At 44.4% G+C, this 23868-nt stretch overlaps 1 protein-coding gene across 2 annotated transcripts in view; it reads right to left on the bottom strand.

The window, feature by feature from the left end:
* Positions 1 to 22652, bottom strand: part of IntS2 (integrator complex subunit 2) — a 44740-nt gene extending 22088 nt beyond the window's left edge. The window contains exons 1-12 of one of the 2 annotated variants that reach the window (XM_037423925.2): positions 22246 to 22652; positions 22014 to 22152; positions 21092 to 21194; positions 20351 to 20464; positions 18685 to 18815; positions 16644 to 16826; positions 14579 to 14754; positions 13158 to 13355; positions 10772 to 10955; positions 9925 to 10047; positions 6468 to 6690; positions 829 to 953 (exon numbers count right to left, since the gene is read on the bottom strand). In XM_037423925.2, the coding sequence (XP_037279822.2) occupies positions 829 to 953; positions 6468 to 6690; positions 9925 to 10047; positions 10772 to 10955; positions 13158 to 13355; positions 14579 to 14754; positions 16644 to 16826; positions 18685 to 18815; positions 20351 to 20464; positions 21092 to 21194; positions 22014 to 22152; positions 22246 to 22550 (2004 nt within the window). In that variant the 5' untranslated portion in view covers positions 22551 to 22652. The remainder of the gene's footprint in view (positions 1 to 828; positions 954 to 6467; positions 6691 to 9924; positions 10048 to 10771; positions 10956 to 13157; positions 13356 to 14578; positions 14755 to 16643; positions 16827 to 18684; positions 18816 to 20350; positions 20465 to 21091; positions 21195 to 22013; positions 22153 to 22245) is intronic. The other variant, XM_075889914.1, reaches the window with a different exon arrangement.
* Positions 22653 to 23868: the final 1216 nt, after the last annotated feature.

Below are 23868 nucleotides of genomic sequence, written 5' to 3'. Positions count from 1 at the left end.
CGAGCGAAGACGCGTGGCAACAGCTGCGTGTGTGAAGCCGACGTGTTTCCGGCGAAGAAGTTTGAAGCTTGGACAGTGGCCAAGTGAAGGCGCGAGGTTTCCTGGAAGAGAAACTTCGAGGGCAGCGGAACGACAACAACGCTGGACTTTGAGTGAGTGATTCTCGGAAGAGTATCATCCAGACTTTTGTTCCAAGAACTTTGGACTGAATAGGTTTCCTATCTCTTTAGTCTTTAAGTGTCTTGGTTGTTCAATGCATGCGACTGCATTGTAGTGCGTATGGTTGTCTGTGTCCGTTGTTTCGAGTGTGGCCGATTGTACTGTGTAGTACGTTGTTTGTTTGGTGATATATTGTACTCAACTATTGTGGACAGTGCATACTTGTGTGTTGTTTTGATCTGCAATTATTGAGAATATAATTTCGTTTGTTTATCAACTCTCGGCTCTGACTTGTTCTTTGGGCCACAGCCGGCGTCCGCTGGCGCGCCAAATAGGACCACTTCTAAATTGTCCACGCTTTCGTGGTGCGGTTCGGGGGGCCGATACCTCGGCCCTTGGAATTAGCCCGGCGATCGCCTCCCTAATTAACGGGACCTGTGTGACATGTGAGATGTCTTTCATAAGCAGGGCACTTTGTATGCATTTTCTTATCAACCTGAATTTTACTGTAGGCACCCTAGTGTCTCTTATAGCCATTTGTCTCTTATATCAGTGTCTCTTATAAAGGGGTTGGAGTGTACTGAAATAACAGCTTCTTTTACTGCATACCAAGTATAGCTGCATTGATATTTATGGACTTCATTTAATTTTTCAGGCTCCCACACATACCTTGCGACCAGAAGACACGATAGCCTTCATGTTGTTGAGCCGGGTGTCTTCGTACAGCAGTAGGTAGTACAGAAGCAGCAGCTGAGGTACTGTCATGTCTCCACTGTCATCTCTAGGGGTTGAACCTGCATTTAAATAGAGGCCACAAAGGTATTATTAGTGCGGAACAAGCACATCTAGTTAGAGAGAGACTAGCCAGCAACTATAAATTGTCTCAGAAAGTAACCCTTGCAAGAGCCCATCAACATGATGTCACGTAGTTTATTTACGTACAGACCTACTGGAAGGCCGAGGAACGCCAGTAGAGCGAGGAACGTCAACAGGCCGAAAATACAAACAAGCGCAAGCTCAGGCTGCGCGTGTGCACCAACGTTGTGGCTTGACGTTTCTTGCTGCTTTGTCGTCGTTCGCATAGTTCCCTACATTGGCCCCCGGTGAATAGCGTAGCCAACCTGGCGACTTGAGGCGTGGTCACTATAGCGCAATCGTAATACGGGTTCAGGCGACTCACATGCACAATTTCTCGGCCACGACGGCGTAAGTCGTCAGACTGTGTCAAAAGCTCAACCTCATAATTGACTGGTGACGTACAGGCGAGAATGCGGTAGGGCCCGTGGTATCGTGCCAGTAATTTTGACGAAAAGCCAGGAGTACTCGGTGGAATCCAGAGCCAAACGAGAGCACCAGTCGTGAAAGTAGAGAGATGTCGGTCGGTGTCATGCCGTAGCTTCTAGTGGCCTTGGTTATCGGTTGTCAGTGAACGGGCCAATCGTCTGCAATCTTCTGCGTACCTGGCAACATCAGAAATTGCAATGTACTGAGAGGAGTCGGGCGTGTATGGGAGGATAGTGTCCAGCGTGCACGATGGTTCGCGTCTGTACAACAGAAAGAAAGGGGAAAACCCTGTTATCGCGTGCGTAGCTGTGTTATACGCATACGTGACGAATGGAAGGACAGTGTCCCAATTGGTCTGGTCTGAAGCTGTGTACATCGTCTACATATCACCGAGAGTGCAATTAAATCGTTCCGTGAGGCCATTCGTCTGCGGGTGATATGCTGTCATCATGCGATGAACCATGTTGCACTGAGCAAGCAAGGCTTGAATGGCGTCAGACAAGAAAACACGCCCCTGGTGGCTCAAAAGTTCGCGGGAAGCACCATGGCGAAGAACAAAGTTGCGCAAGATGAAAAACGCAACTTGCCTCGCGGTTGCTGCGGGTAGTGCTGCCATCTTCGCGTAACGCGTGAAGTCGTCCACGCCGACAATTATCCACCTATTTCTAGAAGACGACGTGGAAAGTGGTCCGTTCAAGTCGATATCGACACGGTCAAATGGACCCGCTGGACAAGGTAGAGGCTGAAGTGTACCGGCAGGGCGTTGAGGTGGGGCTTAATGTCGCTGGCATGCAGTACAAGCACGTACGTACTTGCGAACAAATGTGTACATGCCGCGCCAGCAGTACCGCTGACGTAGACGGTTGTACGTTTTGAGAGCGCCGACGTGAGCGCTTTGCGATGTCGTGGAAAGCAGTACAGATTTCCAAGCTCATGTGGTTGGGTATCACTAACAGCCACCTCCGACCTTCAGACGTGTACAGTGCAGTCCACTTATAACGATATCGAGAAAACCTAAAAATATGATCGTTATAACCGGTGATCGTTATATCTGGACTGCCGCCAAAAAATCGTCGCCGGACGTACCTTTTGTAGCTCCAGGCTTCATTTCGCTATTTTCACCAATTAATAAATATTGTAGATAGTAGGATGTCAAAAACAAGACTATTTCTTACTCCAAAGAACGCATCACGGTTTCGCTGAGGAAGAGAGACTGACCGACGGCGGGGTGGGAGCAGTGGGAGGAAGAAAGCACAGCCAGAGGTACACAGCCGGAATGCCAACGAGGCCCCGCCCCGATGCCGCCGCGCCGCTTTGCTTTTCGCTTTTTTTATTTTCTCTCTCTTTCCCGCTTTGGTTCGGCAAGCTACGAGCAGCTTGCCGGCTTGCCGTTGCAGAAGGCGGGGAGCCGCGGAGCGCGGCGCTTTGCTTTTCGCATTTTTTTTTTTAAATTCTCTCAGCCTCTCCGCGGTCGACGCGCGGCGAGGTGCAAAACGTGACACAGCTGGCGCCATCTGTAGCGCGTCGCGCCAACTCGCGATGCCCTCCTCGGCTTTTTGAACGGCCGGGACGTGCTGCCGGCGCTGTGCTGCAGTGGCGGCAGATACGTACTCGCCTACGCTAACTTTTCGTCTTGTCTCGGCACAGTTCGTTTCAGAGGAACTTATCAATCTAAATGTTACGATTATTCTGAATGAAACATGCCGTCCACGGCAAACTTTTCATCGTTGTATCCGATATGCGGTGGATAACATATCGTTATATATGGTTTTTTTTCCCATAGCCCCAATGCATAAAATGAGACTGTTAAGTCGACCCATCGTTATAACCGATATATCGTTATATGTGGTATCGTTATAAGTGGACTGCACTGTAATTCCGCCGATAGAAAAGGTCGTCTCGAATAGTGAAATGTGTGGCTTGACGGCAGATGGTTCTTGAGACCGAATTAGCTAACGAATCAGTCGGAAAGGTCAGGAGTTGGGAAATCCACACACCTTTGCGTTGTTCCGATGCCATGTCTGCGAAGTCGATTGGTGTTATGACAGCTGAAGAAGGTGACGAGAAGGTTGGGTGAGCCGGTAGCGGTGAGCGGGATAGCGCATCAGCGTCGGAGTGCTTGAGGCCGGATCGGTATACAACACGAATGTCGTATTCCTGCAGGCGAAGCGCCCAACGACCAAGGTGCCCGACGGATCTTTGAGCAATGATAGCCAGCATAGAGCGTGGTGGTCCGTGACGACTTCGAAAGGGCGGCCATAAAGATATAGGCGGAACTTCGTCAAAGCCCAGACAATTGCGAGGCACTCTTTTTCAGTGACAGAATAATTACACTCGGCTTTCTTGAGGGTTCGACTCGCGTAAGCAACCACGTATTCTTGGTATCCTGGTTTTCATTGAACCAATATAATGCTTAAAATTAGAAAAGAAAATTATGCACTAACATTTGCAGCCTTTTTGTGCAGCACAAAAAAGAGAGTACTGTTATGACCATTATCACCATCGGAATTCTTCCAGCGGCTGCGAACCTGACGAAGAGTTCATGACGCATTCCAAGCAAGGGTGCGCAGTTGAGAAGGGCTGATTATCTCTCTGTAAAGCGTGAAAAAGGGTGTAAATGAACCGGTTCGGTGCGAAGAACAACAACGAGACATGAAAAGCCCTTGTGACCTCGACTCCATACAAAGTACAACGGGCAAGCAACGAGGCCATTTTCGAAGCCACCATGATATTTGCTCTTTGAGGTGGCAGCTATGACTAAACCAGCCGCTGCTGCAGCTTTCAAGGAGAGCAAAGCCTCAAAATTTTGCAGGTATTCAAGAGTAACTCATAGCAAACAACGAGGGATTAGTCGACCACTCCTCATTACCCCTCTCCATAGTATCTGCTACATTGTTCTACCCAAAGCAGACAGGCAAGTTTGGTATGTGTCCCTGGGAGCAGGTCTTTTTGAGCTTTAACCCCTTGAAGGGAGAGTTCTTGGAACCTAGATCAGCTAGGATCGTCGTACGAGTGCAAAATCTTGGCGTTGTGTGCAAGACCTTGGTGTTGTGCGTTCGTGCCCATATTTGAGCATCGTTTAGACTGTGCCCTCTTCACGTGCGTTGTGTGGTGTATTTCCTCGCCTTCGTGGGCGCAGCGCCAAGAGCATCGAGAACTTTATTGGTTCAACATGCAGACAATGCACCCAGGGTTAGCAACGCGGCACTATACACTCTAACCTCGTTAAAACATAACGGGATATAACAAAATAATAGATATAACAAAGTAAATAGGATTACCCTTGAAAGCTCCATTGAGAACCATGTATTTTAAACCTCGTTGTAACAAAGTAAAATTGACCAGTAAATGGATATAACAAACTAAATTAGTCCATCAAATAGTCTATCAAAAAAAAAACCAACCATAATGTGTTAAGTATATCGTTTTCTGTGGAGTTTGGCGCTCGTACGGCGCAGCTCTTTCAAAACTACTGCGCCGACCTTACAGCCATGCCACGTGCGCCCGAGAGAGCCATACTCTTCACACAGCCAGCAAAGAAGATAGAAAGAGCGCTCAGCAGGTCACATGACCGAGAAGCGGCGCCGCAGAGCATAGAGATTTCTTTTTCACTAATAAGAACACACGATGGGGAAACTTCAGAAGACTTACAATTATTCACAAATCAGAGGACATCCGTCATTAATTGAAGCAATCAGTGATGTGCGTCTGCACACACTTGCCTTGCAGTGAGTCAATCAATTTGGCACGTAGTTTGCAAAGCATAGTAGCACGTGGCTAAGTCCAGTGCCAACACACTCTAAAGACGACAGAAACGACTGCGTGTTCGCTGCTACCCTATGAACCGAGAAAGGAGGACTCTCCACGACAGCTTTCTTCTTTTTTTTTTTTTCTCCCTGCACGCAGCTTTGAAAGAAAAAGGGTCTCTACATGCAGAGACAGAAAAGGGAGAAGCGTGGCACAGGCACGTCGCAGATTGGCATTTGAGAGAGAGCAAACAATCCGCCACAGTCTTTTCTTTCCTTTTCTTCATGCACAGCGTTGAGAGGTGCTGCTGCGAGATTGGGCATGGTGCTGAGAGCATTTTCAGAGTGCGATAAGTTTGAATGAACCGTCGCAAGTGCTTGCGCGTTCGAATTACAGGGCGTTTTCGCCTATTAGAATACTACACACAGCTTTGAGGGGACCTCAGGGTAAGTTCAAATTAACCGGAAGTTCGAATTAGGCATGTTCGAATTAATGAGGTTCGACTGTGCTTATTTTCCGTCACACGCGTGGTCGCGTAGCGATACATCGGGCCGCGAGGCGGTTTTGTTTTTTGCATGCTTATAGGTGTGCGCCCATCTGAGCATAAATTGCCACAAACTGTTATAATTGATATAACTAAATAATGGGTATAACAAAATAATTGTGGCTCCCCTTCAACTTCATTATAACAAGGTTATAGTGTATAAGCGAAAGACATTTTGTATAATTTCAGTTCTTCGACAAGCTTTTACTTGTTTGATCACTTGATCATCTTGTGTCGACTTCTCCGTTCCTAACTATGTAAATAAATCTTTGTCACTCTTACGAGTGCCTCTTCTGGCTTGTTGGATGACGGATCCTACGACAAGGGCCTGCTACTAAAAACGAGACTGGCTGGACCCGGAGTCACAACAACTGGGTGGCAGCGGTGGGATACTATCAGCCCTTAGACCTAACAGTAAGTGTTAGAACACACACACGAAGTGCTTGTTTGTGTCATGAGTGCCTTGTGTGTGTCTGTTCTATGTCCATGCATATTCTGTGCTGCATAAAAAGACCGCAAATGTTACATCAACAAGCTGAATTTCTACGTTGATGAAATAAGCTCGAAAGTTTTTCATTCCATGCGTGAATATCACCGCTTGTACAGCAGCGCAATACTAGTGACAGTGGTACAACAGTCAAAATCAATTCAAGCAACCCAGCACAATATGTCACGCAACATGCATACACCAACATGCATGCTCAAGCAACAACACACACACAAACACACACACCCGGTTTCCCACCATTGGGTGATGTGCCGTCCTGAAGAGAAGTGCCGAACATGGAAGCAATCTCCTCCTCAGACAGTGGCTCATTGGTCATCTCCTGGGCTGAGTTCTTGCAGCTGGGCACGATGACCGAGTTGACATACACCTCGACCAATGCCGGAAGGATCGGATGCAGAGGCGCCGTGCTGGCACAGATCTGCTTGAACACCCAATCCTTGATGCGCACCTGTCATCCCAATCAAGCAACACAGTTGTGGATGCCACAACTCATAAAGGTACAAACTTTGTCCTCTCGTTGCTAGCAGCGGAAATTTCCTCCTCAGTGACTCATTATCAGACCAGCAAGCTCAATAATAAAATAATTTGTGTAAGCAATTCCATGTTCTAAAATCAAGCTTTTTGTATTAACCTGAACTTGGTTTTCCTTTCAACCACTATAAATCACACATTAGTGCTTGTTTAATCACTTCAAACAATCGCTGGCTCTTGGTGACTATTTGATTACAATTAACTAACAGGCCCATGGCGTTTTAACATTCTGTAACTCAGCTAAGGCTATTACAGAGGCAACAATGCACGAATCCAGGTTAATATTGAATGCCCAAACCTTTTTAAAAATGTTATTCCAAATTTAAAACGATGAAACACTGCACTACAAGCAATACTCTCAACATGAATGTAGACACAGAAACACAGTACTTATTTCTTTGCACTGATGTCTTACTTCTTTACATTTGTGTCCAAAGTACTACTGTTTCTAGCACAGTCTTCTGTCATATCAGAGGACTGGCCCACAGCAACACTTTTTTCCCATTTTAGTAAACTAATGTTTAGCTACATTGTATTAAAATGTGGCCACTACAAACGAAAGTAAAATCCATGATTTCAAAACCCATGGCCACTGATTTAGAGGATAGTCACTCTTATCATACAGCCTGTAGTGTTAGCCTTCTCCGAGTTGGAGTGGAAAACTTGAGATTAGCACAAAAATATTATTGGACAGTAATCAGAAGTAGTCATGTCATTTTACCTTACACTCAAACCTCGATATAACGAACATAGACATAAATGAAATATCAGCAATAACGAAGTCAATGAGAAATAGTCTTGCAATAGCACAGTGTTACTAATACAGTCGAGCCCGCTTATAACGAACCTGAGCCTGACGCGGCATCTGTTCGCTGTATCCCGAAGTTCGTAGTAAATGAAACACAGCTTTCAAAAAAGTTGCGAGCGAAAACACCAACTTTTTTTTTTGCCCAAAAAAGTCTGTGATGCACGTGTTTTGAAGAGCAGAAGTGATAAGGGGGGTCTTGAGTTTATTTCAAACGGCAGCGCGCTCGTTCGCCGAGGCCCGTGCCATAAGCTGCATGAGGCACTGGCTCCAAAGTTTCGTCGTTCTCGCAATCCGATTCCTCCAAATAGCTCTTGCCGTGTACTTCATTCACAATACCCTAATCCGTGCACAGTTCCGCGGCGTCGGCATCATCATCGGCCGTAATGAAACCATCGCAACAGATGTCTCACCCGCTCTCCCATGTCGGAGCCGATGGCGCGCTGCCACAAATCGCCACCGCAGTGGTTCTGTTCAGAAGGTTCAGGCCCGGCATCGGGCCTGACATCGACGATGAAGTCGGCTTCGCGAAATCAGTTTCGCGTGCATGTAGCCGTCACCGCTGCCTACGGAATATTCACCATCTCGACAGCTGAATACCGGAACGCCCGAAGCGGCAAGTTGGCTGCCAGGTGGTCAACAGCTATAAGCAAGCACTCCGCAACACGGCACCTAACGCGCGGATTACGCTCAAGCCAAGCAGTCACATTTCCGATGTTTTGTTCAGAAGCAGGAAAAAGCGTGCAAGTCCTCCTTTCTGCAATCCTGACCACACACGCACACCAAGAGCGAGCAAGACGCGCACGTGCGACGCATATACCAGAATGCGTGGAACAGCTTTGGGCCCGTTTCTAGTCAGAAAATTAAACTAATTCGAGCCAGCGTGGCTGGCGTCCCGAAGCGGTGGAGATGGGCGAAGGGGTTGTGATCAAGACAGGAGAGCAGATTTGCAAGAGAAGGGCAAAGAGTTGCTATAGAGTGAAGAGAGGGGAGGATACGGCGGGAGGGTGACCTTGAAAACCAAAACAAGCGGGAAGCAGACAGGTCGGGTAGCTTGCTTGAAAGGTCTGCGAAACGCGCAACTCGCGCGTAGAAAAACTTGAAAGAGTGCCTGCGCCTGCAGAAGTCACAGCACAGCGGCCTGGATCAGCGCGTGCGGCGGTGTTGAAAGAATCAACAGCCGTGGTGAAAAAATCGTTTTGTAGCGCCGGCGAGTTTGCGTGGCTTCACCGACTTCGATATTTCGCGATTCGTTTCGCACAAATGAACAGCCGTTTTCGTGCCTCCGCACGCGTGCGAAGGGCATGCTGAGCTGAGGGCGAAGTGAGCGAGAACAGGTCATAAACACGAAACTAATCGCGAATTATCAGTCGGTGGGGTAGCATACGCACATGCACAAGACACAGACGATCGGATACAGTCGGTGGCCAACGATGTTGGCAAATCGTCTGGTCATTCTAGGCCGGTGACGCGAATGACAGTACCAGCAATCAAAAACAGGGGAGATGGCCGGCCGGTCTTCGAAAGATTGGTGGCAGTGTGAAAACATTGGCCTCGTCTGGCGATGTGGGGTGCTCAGAGTAGCGGGGGGACAAAGGACGGAGGGGTACGTAACAAAAAGCAGTCGGGGAGAGCGGCAACTAGAGGGGCGTGGAGGCAGGGCCACCGTTTAACAATAAGAACGTACGGGCACCTCGCCAATGGCTGATCAGTGGTCAAAAAGGGTTTCCCAGGAAGTCGGCAGAACACCGACCCCGTTCGCTGTAACCGATTGGCAGCGCTCAGAAACGTTCGTTGTAAGTGCGATTTAGTACCATTGAACCAATGTATATTTTCATGGTCACGCGGATATTTTTCGTTCTAAGCGAAAGTTTGTTTTAAGTGGGGCCATTATATGCACACTCGACTGTATACCTTTATAACAAATTTTTGGATATAACAAACTTATTTTCTTAAGGATGCAACTTTGTTATAAGTAGGAGGCTTGAGTGTATCTAACAAAACTTGAGAATGACTCAGGCTAAAATGAAACTGGTGGCATATTGATGATGATTGATTGATATGTAGGGTTTAACGTCCCAAAACCACCATATGATTATGAGAGACTCCGTAGTGGAGGGCTCCAGAAATTTCGACCACCTGGGGTTCTTTAACGTGCACACAATTATGAGTACACGGGCCTACAGCATTTTTGCCTCTATCGAAAATGCAGTCGCCGCAGCAGGGATTCGATCCCGCGACTTGCAGGTCAGCAGCTTTGTACCTTAGCCACTAGACCCTTGCGGCAGGGCTGAAACTGATGGCAGCACTGCTGTTAAATAGAAGACGTAATGCAGCAACACTCGCCTTGTGCTTGGTGAATGCCCTGCTTTTGAGAAGCTGGTAGATGCAGTGAACAGGAAGGAAGCCTGCAGTGTTGGCATTCAGGTTTGGGGTGACTGCGACTTTGACCGCATGCGCCGTAACCACCTGAACCAAGACAAAGCAGAAAGAAACAGTCATACAAGTAGGCAGGACTCGACAGTATTGACTGCAAGGCAGTCAAGAGTAGCTTTTTGTTTGAGCAGAGGCAATGCACAAATACTACGGCAAACTATGCAGACGAGAACACCCTACAGTCCTGTACAGAAACTCTTACTACATTCTTAACGCTTTCATGGTGCTGCTTCCATCCTGTGTTTGTCTGACAGTCTTATTCATGCCTAATTGTCTTTATAGTCATATTCTCGACAAAGTATAAATTACCTGAGTTAACAGTCACATAAGATAATAACAAGTCTGATAAGCAGGACATGGCATATTTATCTCTGCATGTTGTTGAAAATAATATTCAATACCGCACATAATGCCTTCCTAGGCTCTCCCACATAGATTCAGTAACAAAGTATGAAAATTTCTGACTTAGTGCAACTGTCCATATTTACTCGCATACAATCAGCACCGAGTAGTGTAGGCCAAAGGATGGCCGTAAACCACCTGCTACAATAACAGCAATACTGTTTTCGTTTTATCTCAGTTCACTGATCGTGTTGCCTAACAATTTTTCTTAATCCTCATGTTCTTTCCAGTATTCGTTTGAACTTTTATAGCTTGTACCCACCATGACTTAATAAACTTGTGACATTAATTTGCATAACATTTCGAAACATCTCGGCATGCGTGCGAAGATCTAGTGAGCAGCCAGTTTAACCACCTGATCTGTGAAGAGTTCTTGGGTAAAGATGCTTTTCATCTTGGCCAGACTGTTTGGTCGAATGGGTATCTTCATGCCCAGCGTGGAGCACACCAGGTCGGCTATGGGCGTCAGCTGGTTGCTGTGGAAGTGGATCGCTATTAGCAGCAACATCTCCCCGAATGAAGCACTCACGCCGCTTGTCCTGCAAGTGAAATAAACGAAGAAACATGACAACAGTGATAACATGAATGGCATCACTGCACTGAGGTGACATATTCGTCTTTGTGCAAGCTCAAGTGCCGCCACTTCGGTCTGATAACGTTGTAGCTTATATCCGCATCAAATAAACGAACAGTTCTGCAGTTAACTCACACGAACGAAAACGCTTTGACTGGTACATTCAACATTTTACAGCTATGATGATTTCTTACCACAACATAGAAAACTGGCACAACAAATGCTTATCAGACCAAGATGACGTTACCCATGAATAGAACATAAAATCATGGGTAGGTTAGACAAAAGCAACTAATTATAAATATACTTAACAACCAGAGGCAATAAAGGAATTATATTAAACAGACATTAAATGAAAGGCAGCTCTCAGTGACGCGGCAGAGGAAGTATAACATTCTATCATAACATAATAAACTAAGTACGACATAATGACAGGTTTCAGGTCATTTGCTTTAGCCCAATACAATGAGAAGCATACTGCAGGGACATGTACGAATGTGGACCAGTTTCGCAAGCCCTTACGTCAACCCGACAAGGAGATACGAACCGTAGGCACTTTACTGTACTGTGCCAGCAAACTAGCACTGCTTCTTGGGTAGTACTATATAACCTTTAAAACTGCTTTCCCATCATGCTAGCTTTAGTACACATCTCACGTTTTAATGCCCTAGTTGTTGTTAGAGCATCAGTTTTGTTTTTATAAGTGTTTTCATTACTGGCCTTGCATGCCAACATTATTACTGCCCCCACAATCTTTGCTCTGCATCTGTAAGCTTTTTCATGGGGCATGGTCAGATGCCCCCAACACACTTAAGCCTGTCAATTTTACAAAACACACGTGTATGCTCCCTTGCACCATTTACTTGAAAAGTAGGAAGAGACAGGTCCTCACAATACTCTAGAACGCATTATAGACCATCGCAATTACCTGGGAGCTCTCATTTGAAAAACGTGGAGGGGTGGCAACCCCTACACTGAATGCCAGTTACCCTTCAGCTGCTGTTTATGGCAAATAATGCTTCTCTCACGCACTATGCTAGATTCTCAGTAAATAAAAGTTTGTAAAATGTAACTGCAGCTTAAATGGAATAGCTGCCTCCAATATGATTGGTTTCATACCTGAGTTCTGCGTCGGTGTTCATCTCTTCCTCAATAGAACTCCTGCTAAACAGACCATGCTTTCTTGGTCGCTTCAGGTTTCATTTATTGAGAGTCAGTACTGAGTCTCTAGTATCCTTTGGTGTAAGTATTCTTTACCCGATGAAATATAACAAATCGATAATAGCTTCGTAAAACAACAGGTAAGCATTGCCACAGAGATTTATCACCTGTCGGCTGCACTTACTGCGTGCTCAAGTGAGAAAATAATAGAAATAAAGAAAAATGTACATAAACCTTTCAGTATATCTGAAACCACAATTCAAACAGAACGGAGAGTGTCCTATCAAAAAGCTGATGACAAAACATGCATAGCAGTGGTTGTCAGCCATGAATGAGTCACGGACCCCTTGTGGACTGGTGGAAGTGATGGGGAACCCCTTGCAGCGAAGGGGAGGGGTACGTAGGAAAATTAACACAACTAGAGCGTGAAACAGGTGCCTTTTATTGCTACCAAAAACCTAAAAAAAAAAACTTGCCACATCACTTCATTCTGAACAGTTCATCAATACATGGCACAGTCACGCTTAAAAAAAATGCGGGTGAGGGTTTCACGGATCATAGAAATGGCTTTGTGGACCCCCTAGGGTCCGCAGACCGCCACTTGAGAACCACTGCACCAGAGGCACATAGTGCTAAGTGGTTGGACCTACCAAAGCACAATTGGCGTCGAAAGTTAAGACACACTAGGTCAAGCGAAATTTTGATTTTCGAGCAATTTCTAACTGTATTCGGTAGAACTGCACAAAACATGCTAGTCCATTTTAGAACAGTCCTCAGTTTTGTATTCATGGCTACCTGCCGAAGCAGTAGGAATAGTATTCAGCTTTCTCTTGCGTTTCGTGATCCCTAAACTTTTGGCGCTGATTGTACATCAATGACATGCAACTGCAATTGGGACAAAAGAAATAAAATTCTCGCTTTAACTTGGCAACTCCCAGGTCCCGTGGAGTTTGCTAAATTAATAATTAGCTGTACATGAACAATGCAACAATTAGCAAAGGCCGACCTTCCAAAGTAGCTCTCCTCCTTCATGAGCCAGCGTATCCACTGAGTTGCCTGGCGCTCGTGTTCTTGGCTGGATACTAGGGACGGGCAGGCGAGCAACATGCACAGTCCAAGCGACACAAACCGGATGCCGGCGGCGCTCGGGGGAGGGTGCGATGTCAGAAGCTGCATCAGAACCACTATCTCGTCTTCTGTGAACCTGCATCGCAAACACGACGAGTTGGCTTGACACGCACAAAGATTGATGCAGATTAACATTTTTTTTACGTAATTGCTGCCAAATTTGTGAGATCTTTGTTGGAGGCTACGACAAAGTCTTTTCTGGAATTTCTAGAGGAACTATACTAGCAGACTTAAAAGTAACTTTCGTCACCTCGAATACAGAGATTAGTATATTGGTGTCAACATGAATGAACACTTAGCTTAGACACTTATCAACAGAATGAGCAGTTAATAAAAGTAAAACGCAAGCAATTTAAATTAGCTCCTCTTGAAAACTAAATGCCACCCCTTAAAAAAAGATGAAAACTTGTAGCTTTGGCATACAAAGAAAAATCCGAAACACCAAATAACTTTTCACTTCACTTAATCAAAAACCTGAACATTTACGTTATTTCCAACATGCTTTCAGAAAACTCTTGACATTGCGTCTGTCACTCTCTTCACATTGTTTTTTTTTTTAACTGCAAGCATTTTACAGAACACAACAGATTATAGTACAGAGAAACGAAATACTTCCCTTGTTGTACACAAGGGCGTTTCCCAGTTAACAACGCGGCAAACTCGAATTTTAAGTTCTCATGCGAAGCTTTCGCGCAGCTCGACAACTGCAAACTACGCTCAAACCTCATTATAACAAAGTTGCATCGCACACGAAAATAAGTTTCCTATAACCAAAATTCGTTGTAAATGAATATTTCTAACACTATATCTACTGTATAACAAAAACTAATAATAATAATAACAGCTGTTCGGGTTCAACATCCCAAAACCATAATACAGTAGACTCTCAGTAAATGGAACCTGAAGAAACAGGGAAAATATATTCCATTTAACAGGAGTTACGTTTACTGAAGGGTGAATATAGGTGCAGAATACAAACCCGAAACCAAGTGTTGCACAGGTAATGGTTCCGTTTAAGCAGTGGTTTTTTTAAACAGATTTCCATTCAGTGAGAGTCTACTGTATGATTATGAGAGACGCCGTAATGGAGGGCTCCAAAAATTTCAACCAACTTGGTTTCTTTAACATGCACCTAAATCTAAATACAGGTAGCACCTAAGTGCCTTAGCCACTAGACCCCCATGGTTGGTATTGCAAGACTATTCAACTTATTTCGTTATATTCGAGTTCGTTATATCGAGGTTTGAGTGTACACATTCAACTAAAAGGTGTGCAAGCTGACAAAAAAAATAGACTGACTTGAGGGCGGCGATGCCCCGTAGGGCACAGAAGAGGCGTAGCAGGGCGTTGGCCTGCACTGCCCTACAGTCGGGCAGGTCGTGCTGCTCGAGGCTGGAGAGGAGCAGGCCTTGCAGCCGCGACAGCAGCTCCTCACGCAGGGCCTGCAGGGTGCTGCCCTTGCCCGATTCTCCTTTCTGTAACAAAAAAAAAGTCACAGCTTTGCCACAAAAGCGAAGCAATGAACGCGATAGCAATAAATGGAAAGGTCACGTGCAGAATGGCAAGCAGATCGAAACGTGCCCCACGTTTCTTACACACAAATGATGCATGAAACGTACTCACAGGTACAGATGAAGGAGAATAAGCATCTCAGTTGTTACTTTACTGTATCTAAAAAGCGCGCCATTTTCGCAAACAGAGACTGCGCAACGATCGCAGTGACCTTTGTGCGCCCGGTAACCACAGCAGAATCGTTCAAATGAAAGCCCAAGGCCAGCCAAGACGTACCAAGATGTACAATACTCCCCACCGCGAGATAAGGGCGCACAAGTGAGTGAGCGTCGCCCCCTACCTTTCCACGGCACAAAGTACGCGTGAGTGATGAGAGCACGTGCCGTTGCATCCTTATGATGTGGCGAAGCGCACTTATTGCACCATCTTGCTGGTAATGCGGCAAACACGATAGTTCCCCCCGAGATGCCTGTCAGCAGTGGTAAGTGGTAGATATAGAAAGCTTGCCGTTTGAACGTTGGAGGGGCTCCTCCGTTGGCTAAGTGGGCAACGCCTTGCACTCACGATTCAGAGGTCCCAAGTTCGATTCCGTCTGCCAAAGTCTTTTTCTAGATTATTTTTCTTTCTTGCGTTTACATATATACATAGAAATACGTATACATATACGGTGAGTGACAGCGACGCCCACGTCAATGCCAGTGGCAAAATCCAGCCGAGTGTGTCCATATAATTGCTATCAGAATAATAAAATCTTCTAGGGCCTCATATTACAAGACGATCGAAGTCAGCGGCAGTGCCACTTCGTGCGAGGCATACTTTTGCGTATTCAGAGACTAAAGCGGCGTCAGTGATTGGAGCGGTTAGACTCGCCTACCCCCAACCAGCCTATCGACGTGTGCTGAAAATTAGTATAACTCCAAAAGTAACTGCCACAGAACTTGTTTACTTATTTGTTCATTAATTCGTTCCTTTATTTATTTAGTACCCACAGTCATGGAAAAGGTACAGAAATGAAAGAATTTAAATGCTCAGAATTACTGTGTACTTTTTCATAACTGCATTTTCGAAAAAGATAAGATTCTAAAATGATGCACATTTTGATTATGTTTTACTTTAAATGTATTAATAATGAAAGCAAGAAAGCATCAGGTATCGAAGTGAATATGAAAAGTGAAATGGCCTTTGTAGCATTGCATGCTATGTGTGGTACAAGTGCAACAAAAACCTGGCTACCATAGTTAAACAACACAGGCAAATTTAGTGCCATTTAGAGCATGGGCACAACATCACTAGCATCATGTGCAGGCTGTCAAATGTTTAACAACATGAAGTTTAAGCCATTGGTTTAAAATTTATATATTAGTAAAAAAAATTACTATTCTCCCTATTGTGCTTTTATGGCCACAATCGGCGTCCTTGTCAATGTCACGTAATGACACTGTCATTGTTTACTTCTGAGAAGCACTATCATTAATACCACTACCAGTAGTAATCAATAATGTCAATGCATTAGTAGCATCTTATTTGGACTCATATGGCATTCTAAACAGTGTTCATAACTACAGCACCCTATTACTCAATAGACATTGTTCAAGATACCAAATATATAAAGTGCCAACTGATTCACCTATCGTTGTCAGCATTAATTACAAACCACACTTTTCTTTCTGTGCAGCAATATTTCACCAAAGTTGCAAGCAATCCACTGAAACGCATTCACGACACTAAATTTGACCGTGTAACAAAAGTATTAATTTCCTCGTTACAAGATAACTGCGGCAAAATACACCTTTTTTTTATTTCTTTGCCTGAGATAAGAAAGAAAGAAAATGTTCGCTAGTTCCATGCTCACCTTCTGGCAACTTCGCACATACTGGGCGAACCAGGTGCGAACTTTGTCGTCACTGCCGAGCAAGAGGCCACTCACAAAGGCCACCAAGTCTCCGGCAGAACTGAGCTCGTCGTTCTTTTCCGTGCTGCGGCAGTGGTCCAGGCTCAGCAGGACAGCCAGGCCGGGCATTCGACACAGCTCCACCTGCCAGGTTTCCACCCGCAGAGCGATTAGTCACGAGGCAAAAAGAACTCACAAGGGCGCCTCAATAAGAATCACGGTTTTCACCGCAATGGTGAAGCAATGAATGCGATAGCAACAACTCGGAATTTTTAGACTAAATAAGGCTAGCGGAATCCGGTCTGGTGTAGCCACAAAGTGCTGGCATAGGGGAATACTACCTCTCCAGTGAATGAAGCTATTTGCACGCTGTCGCTTTAGTTCGAAGTAAGTGGTGAGAGAAACGCACATACAAAGGTATGAGCTGTCTGGTGATCTCCATAGAGATAGCCTGTGCACCACTGCACAAACTATGCTCTTTTGGTCAAAGTTCACGGTTGCTGCCTGAGTGACGCAGCCCTACCCCCGGCACCCTTTCATGCTCACTGGCCTACCAGAACCGGCCGGCCCGCTTCATTTTATTAGCTGCACCCGTCAGGGCCTCTGCAAACGTAAGCTCGCACATAGAATGTACAATGTGCGGGACGGTATTATTGATTTGGACTTTGCATGTTATCTATATGGGTGGTGAAAATTCATTTAAAGTGCCCACATAATTGTTATCGCAATAAAATTTGAGGCATCAAGCATGGCAAACCTCCTGTCGTGCCAGCTGCGCAGAGACGGCAAAGCATGCACATCCAAGAGCGCTCTCTGCACAGCCTCACTGGATCAAAGCCTACCACTGGAACAAGCCATTGGCAGTAGCCATCTCAATCAGTAGATGCTCAGTTCAATGGCAGTAGGGCATTAAATCGGAACCCTATTCAGTAACAAGCGCCCCTGAAATTTCCGTCACTTCTCTTTGTTGACTTAAAAAAATTGCAAGAAAATTTACAGAATATGCTACAATATGAAAATTTCTGTGCAACATATCATGAAAAAACTCCTAAATGATGGGAACATGCAAGATGTGTCATCAGCCATGTTGCAACAAAATTTTGCCTCCTCACCCAATTGTGAAATTACCACGTAACCCACACATCCTGTCATAGCCTGACGGACTCCTCATACACTTTTCTTTCTCTAAGAGATTTTTCACAAGTTATTTTTCTAAAAAAACTCTGAATAAGGAGTTTCAGAAATTGAAGTGCGCAGTCAAAAAAAAAAATTTCGTTCAACACCAAGAAAAATGAGGAAAATTGGGACAGCCAAGGCGATTCCTTTACATTTATTTCTGGCCATGTAAAGTACAACATGCGCTCACTAAATGGAACTCCTCTTAAACGGAGCACATTTTCCTGGTCTGTTCAGGTTCCAATTAACAAGAGTCTACTTACTTTCGTAAAAGAAGTTCAAATAATTAGATCTTGATTAGTCCAATATATCATGGTGAGTGATTGGTTTGCTAACAATCCACGCTTGAGAAGTTCGAAATGGTACAACAGCTTTAGAAAGACCCTCACACAAAATTTATAGTATTTGAAGTACGAAGCAATTTCACCGAAAGCTTCCTCACAGACAATCCTGATGTCAACACCAAAAAATAAAAGGTTGAAAAAGAGCACGTTTCTTACCACTAGCCGGAAAGAACCTATGAACAAGGTCTTGAGAACTCTTAACATCCAAGCAACACAATATGACTTCGTCAAATCGTGTGGCATTTGCTGAACACCCGGAATGTTAAAGGAAATGTGAGTAACCTGCTATTTAAAGTTCAAATGGCCCAAGCCTCCAATTTTCGGCAAGCTTACTTGAGTAACACAACATAGCACTCATTCATAACAGATTTATCTAGAGCGAAATCTTGCTGCACTCGGATATCAAAGAGACATCATTGGATTTTAAAAAGACATTTTAGAGAGACAAGAATCAAAAGAAAAAATTTCATCGTGATGCTCACCGCTTTTGCCCGCACCACCAGTGACTGTGCTGGGTTCATCCTGCAGAGCAGATGCAGAGCGTTCATGCGTACACATCCACCCACCGTATCCTCGTCTTGCTTGTCACCATTGGAGATCAGAGCAAGGCACACTGCAGCAAATACACGAGGAAACACACTTGCTATTGAAAAATCACCTCTAAGCCTCTTAAAACAAAGGCCAGAAGCCCACACCATGCTCACGTCACAAGTTCTGCCTCCTTTTCTTTATTTCTCTTCATTTATTTGCAGCACCCCAGATGTTGTGATAAGTTCTGTGCATTCCATGTTTGCCAAGAATACTGCATGTTGCCTGCATTGGAACTAGCCTGATTCAGTGTCTCTTTCAAATGACTGTTAGTATGGGTTAAACTGACAACACGTGATCAATGTATCAGGCTTGCTTGTTTGCGATGACTATACATACCTGATGAGGTGCTTGTTTCAATAAATGAAAGATTACATAACCAGCACTCCACTCATAGAACACAATGAGCACAATAACATGGCTCTGACGGCCAGCATAGTAGTGGCTTTAAACACTCATTACTAATATAAATATTATTTTGTTGGAGTAAAAATAAATCATGCAGGCAAAATAATTTGTGCAGTAGATTATGTGAGCCAAAATGGTCACTTAGAAACTTCACTACAGTACTTCTATGCAAGAATACTGTGCCATAGATGTACTGTTTTTAAGGATTACTACATTATTTCGAAATTAAAATAAAAATATTTGACATACACTCTCAAATCCCAAAATCAATGTGTTGTTAACCCTCTACTGCCGGATGTGCAAATTTGCGGCATACTAAAAAACTTCTAGCAAGTAACTTAGAAGTGTGGCAGCTAGTAAGTCACGAAATGCATGCCACCTTCAATGCCAGCTGTCAAGTACGATACGGGGCATGTAGCTTTTAGCATGAAAAATCTAGTACTGTCTATTCAAGGTACTATAAGATAGAAGCAATCGTTTTGGCGCTGATGGCAGAGAGCCCGAAGTGCGTGCAACAGTTCTCACTTTTTCGTTTTTTCTCGTCTTGGTGACATAAGTTCTATCTCCAATAATTTTGTTAATTTGGTGTGTGGTGCCCTCAAGAGGTGGCACACAACTCGTTACGTAGTTTTGAAGTACTTTTTTTGTTGCAAGGTCCTTGTCTCTGTGGCATATGTAGAGCTCACGACATATGCAAAAGTATGCATTAACGTTACATTTTAGATAATTTAACTACATAATCATTTAAACGTTGCTACTCGAAGCTGGAAAAAGGAAACAATTTTTATTTTTCCCGGCAGTTTCATAATTCAGGCAATAAAGTGTCAACGCTACGGCATGCACTCTCTAGCAGCAGGCAAGCATGAAACTAGAAGCTTGCTGTGAAAGCTAACTATATCTTGAGCACACACTAGGCTAGTTTTCGTGGAAAGGACCATTCGGCAAAACGTCTCAAGTTCAAGGTAAACTGGTGTATGCAAATAAAGACAACAACACAGAAAGACTGGACAGGGACAGGTGCAAACTTTCAATTCACTTCAATTTTTTGTCACCCTTCAAATATATAACTCTTGAAACAGAAATGTTCTAGCAAAGAAGCACATGCATTACAAAAGAAGTTTAATGCATGCATTACAAAATCGTTATATTCACCCTCAGAAAAACTGTCCGGGGCATTTGCTATGAGTCGACAGAGGAGGTCTGGTCCATTCCTAAGGTGAATTAGCGTCTCCGCAATGTCCTGAATGTGCAGAATTCCCGGGAGTTCTAAAAGAAATTGGGCATGCTTATATAGAGCAACTGCACGTAAAGCATCTTCGCTGCAGAAAGTGAAACAGGCCACGCAAAGACAAAATTATGCAAGTGCACATGTTGACTGGTGCATTAAAAAGACACCATCTGAATACCATGACAGTGTAATGGAGTAGGGTGGGGACTTTGCATCCGCACAAAATGTTTGCACATTTTCTCCCTTACCGAGGTTATGCTAGGCGTATGTCTGATGCTTCTAGTATTACAGAAGTATGATTCACCACCTTGACTTTACATTGCTTCTTTTAGAGCATTCAAATTTAACCTACGTGGTGATAATGTAAAGAAATGGTCATGGCCACTGTAAATAGGCAAATTTTTGTCTGAAAACACCAGCACTATTTCATAAGGCTGTAGAAAACATGCTACCACCTTGCCTAATGGCCACACACACATTCCCGAATCAAACGTTGATATAACAAGCATGAACATTACAAATTGTTGGAGGAAATCACATGTGTCTTGTCAACATCAGAACGTCCATAAATGCATTATTATAACATTAATCATGCATAATTAACATATTCTTGTCCTGTGCAAAACTTTGTCGTACTAAAGCACACCATGTTTCGGAACACTTACCTGCATGAGCAATGCACATGACATCGGCAACTTCATCCAGGTAGACGTCATTATCGAACAGGTCTGAAGTCTTTGTGCCTGGCTCACTTCGGCTATCCTTGACCTAGAAATGTGAAGATTGAAGTATGTACAAGGTGCTTTTGGCTTTGAACTACAAAATAATTAGTTCTAGTACATTCAACATTCTGACTGTATTGATGGACCTACATGTTTTTCACGCTCCACACAATAAAAAATTAAAAACAACTTGATAAGCATCACAGATCACAGCGATCGAATGAAAGAATGTCAACTACATGCGACAACCAGCAATGACCGATCTCTACTATCAATACTCAGTGGTGAATGTTGACAATAAACTTCTATCTAATGTGTCTAAAGTAGCAGCCCAATTTTTACATTTAAGTTGAGAACAATGAAAACTGCAATAATACGAGATATTACACGGATGTCACAGAGAGCAGTTTCAATAACGATTGGTTTATTGGCACGGGACAGAGTAAATTGCAATTCAGAAACATGGTCCTGACAGGTTCTTATGCAAACTTAAGTGTCAGTGCAACACTTGTATCGCTCAGATATTCAATACGTTGTTCTTCCAAATGGTACAATATTTGTGAACCATTAAGCACTGACGTCACATAGACGGAAATCAGCAATAAATCAGAATAAGGCATCAAGTCTCACGAGCGAATATAAGCTGAACTTGTCAAGCCCTTTTAACTCAAGCTGCCTAAACCAGACGTCAAATGACCCTCTATGTTATGAACCTCTACGAGGGTTGACAGTATTACTAAATAAATAAATACATGTCATTGGGGTGCCCTGCATGTCACAAACGGCTTTTAAATTTATAAAAAACTAGCTCCTCTAGTTAACGGCGGCAGAGCTTAGAGATATATGGCATATCAATGGTTCTCACTTGAGCAATGAAAGCCAAAAGCTCGCTGAGCACCAATCGCAATTTCCTGGCAGCGTCACTTCTTTCGAACTCCAGTGCCAAGGAATTTTGAAGCGACGTTACCAATATGCTGTCACCAGAGTGAGGTCCAAGCTTCAATCTGTAAGAGAAAGAAAAGTTGGCGGCAGGGTGATTCCATCGCGACTCTGAACTTGCGAATTTAACGGCCGAGAGCGCGCGTGCACAGTTTTACCGAAGTTGTTGCTCCTTCTTCACGTCAAGCTCGAGAGCGTGGAAATCGATAGACAACAGCGCCACGAGTGAATTGACGAGCTCAATTCCGGAGAGTATTTTAAGCACAGTCTTCTTTTTCTGACCCCACTCCTTGCGTTGATCGAGTGGGGAACACAACGCCATGCGAACGAGACATGGCAGCAGGGGCCGCAGCTCCCATTCAGGCAGAGTGGCCAAGCTATCAACGTCAACATTTTGTATCGCGTCGTACGCTCTAGGTGTGACGGGAACTTTGCAGTTAGAGGCACAGTCTTCTATCGCCATTGTCAGCAGCCGAACGCAAACCGTGTAGTCGAACGCACGCTTTCACTGCTTTTACACATCTGCCCGGCACCAAACAGCATAATCGATTGATGCGCGTTGCACTGAGGCTGCCTGAAATGTCGAAAGCAGGTGCTGTGTTGCCTCGTTTTGCAAATAAACGTATCAGTGTCTTTTTAAGAATATTGTAAACTTTAAGCTTTTGTACTCCTCTTCGTCTAATTTTTGTCCTCTGAGAGACATACCATCACTCTCATGAACATTCCTCCATGCTTATTTTCCCTTCTAGCCACCATAGCGCAAGGAAGAGGACCCCCCCCCCCCCCCCTCTTCGAAAAAAAAAAAAAAATTCTGCCCAAGCCCCTGGTGTCAGAGGCGTTTAAAACATGCGTGATATATAAATTTCTGCGCACGCGCAGCTCGGGAACCAGGCAAGAGAAAGCTATCTTTTTGAGCTACTGCAGTGTTGCGCCACTTTGGGTTACAACATTGTCACCCAAAGCATCATTGTCACCCAAAGCATGGGCAATGTTCAACATTTTAGCACACTTAATTCCTCTGCTTAGCAGTTAAAAAACTAATCTTGCACTGTTGCACATGAACAGCATATCTTCAACTGCAGTCATTCATGGTGGAAACTGAACCGTGCATGTAACATATATTACACTTATTTTTTTTTCAGCATTGTCATTTTGGGCGTGTTGGTAAATAGAACTCGAAAGCTTATTGAGCGCTAACAGGGACGTAAGCAGACGCGTAGCCGGATTTTTCTCTTTTTTTTTTTGGGGGGGGGGGGGGCATTACTTTGATTTTGGGAAGGGCACCCCCTTAATATGACTATTTTTCGCTCTCCATCCCATGTCGAAAAAAAATTCGGGGGGGGAGGGGGGGGCACGAGCTTGGTGTGCCACCCCTGGCTACGCCCCCGCGTGACATAAGAGCATTGTGTTCTCTCTCTTACGTCCTTGCAGTTTGTTAGCACTGCTTTCCACTTCTTTTTCAATGTTTGTGTGTGTGCGCGGTAATGTGATAAACCCAAGCCACATCTAAAATCTCGAAGCTTATTAAATCTCACTCGATCTGGAGCAGCTTATCAACCATTTAGATCACCAAGCAAACACTTTCAAACACAAGTATATTTGCCTCTAAGCTGTACCAGTTGAACAGCATATAAGACAATCAATTTGTCCCCAAATACATGCATCTAGGTTTCTTGGGTTTTAAAGCCGTGACAGCAGCTGCCACCTAGCATTTTTCTGAATGAATCCACCTCATATTTCTGAATGAATACGACTTTCCCGATATATACTTCAGTTACAAT

This window comes from Rhipicephalus microplus, chromosome 3, assembly GCF_043290135.1.
Source record: "Rhipicephalus microplus isolate Deutch F79 chromosome 3, USDA_Rmic, whole genome shotgun sequence".
NCBI lineage: Eukaryota > Metazoa > Arthropoda > Arachnida > Ixodida > Ixodidae > Rhipicephalus > Rhipicephalus microplus.
This window is presented reverse-complemented; position numbering and strand designations above follow the sequence as displayed.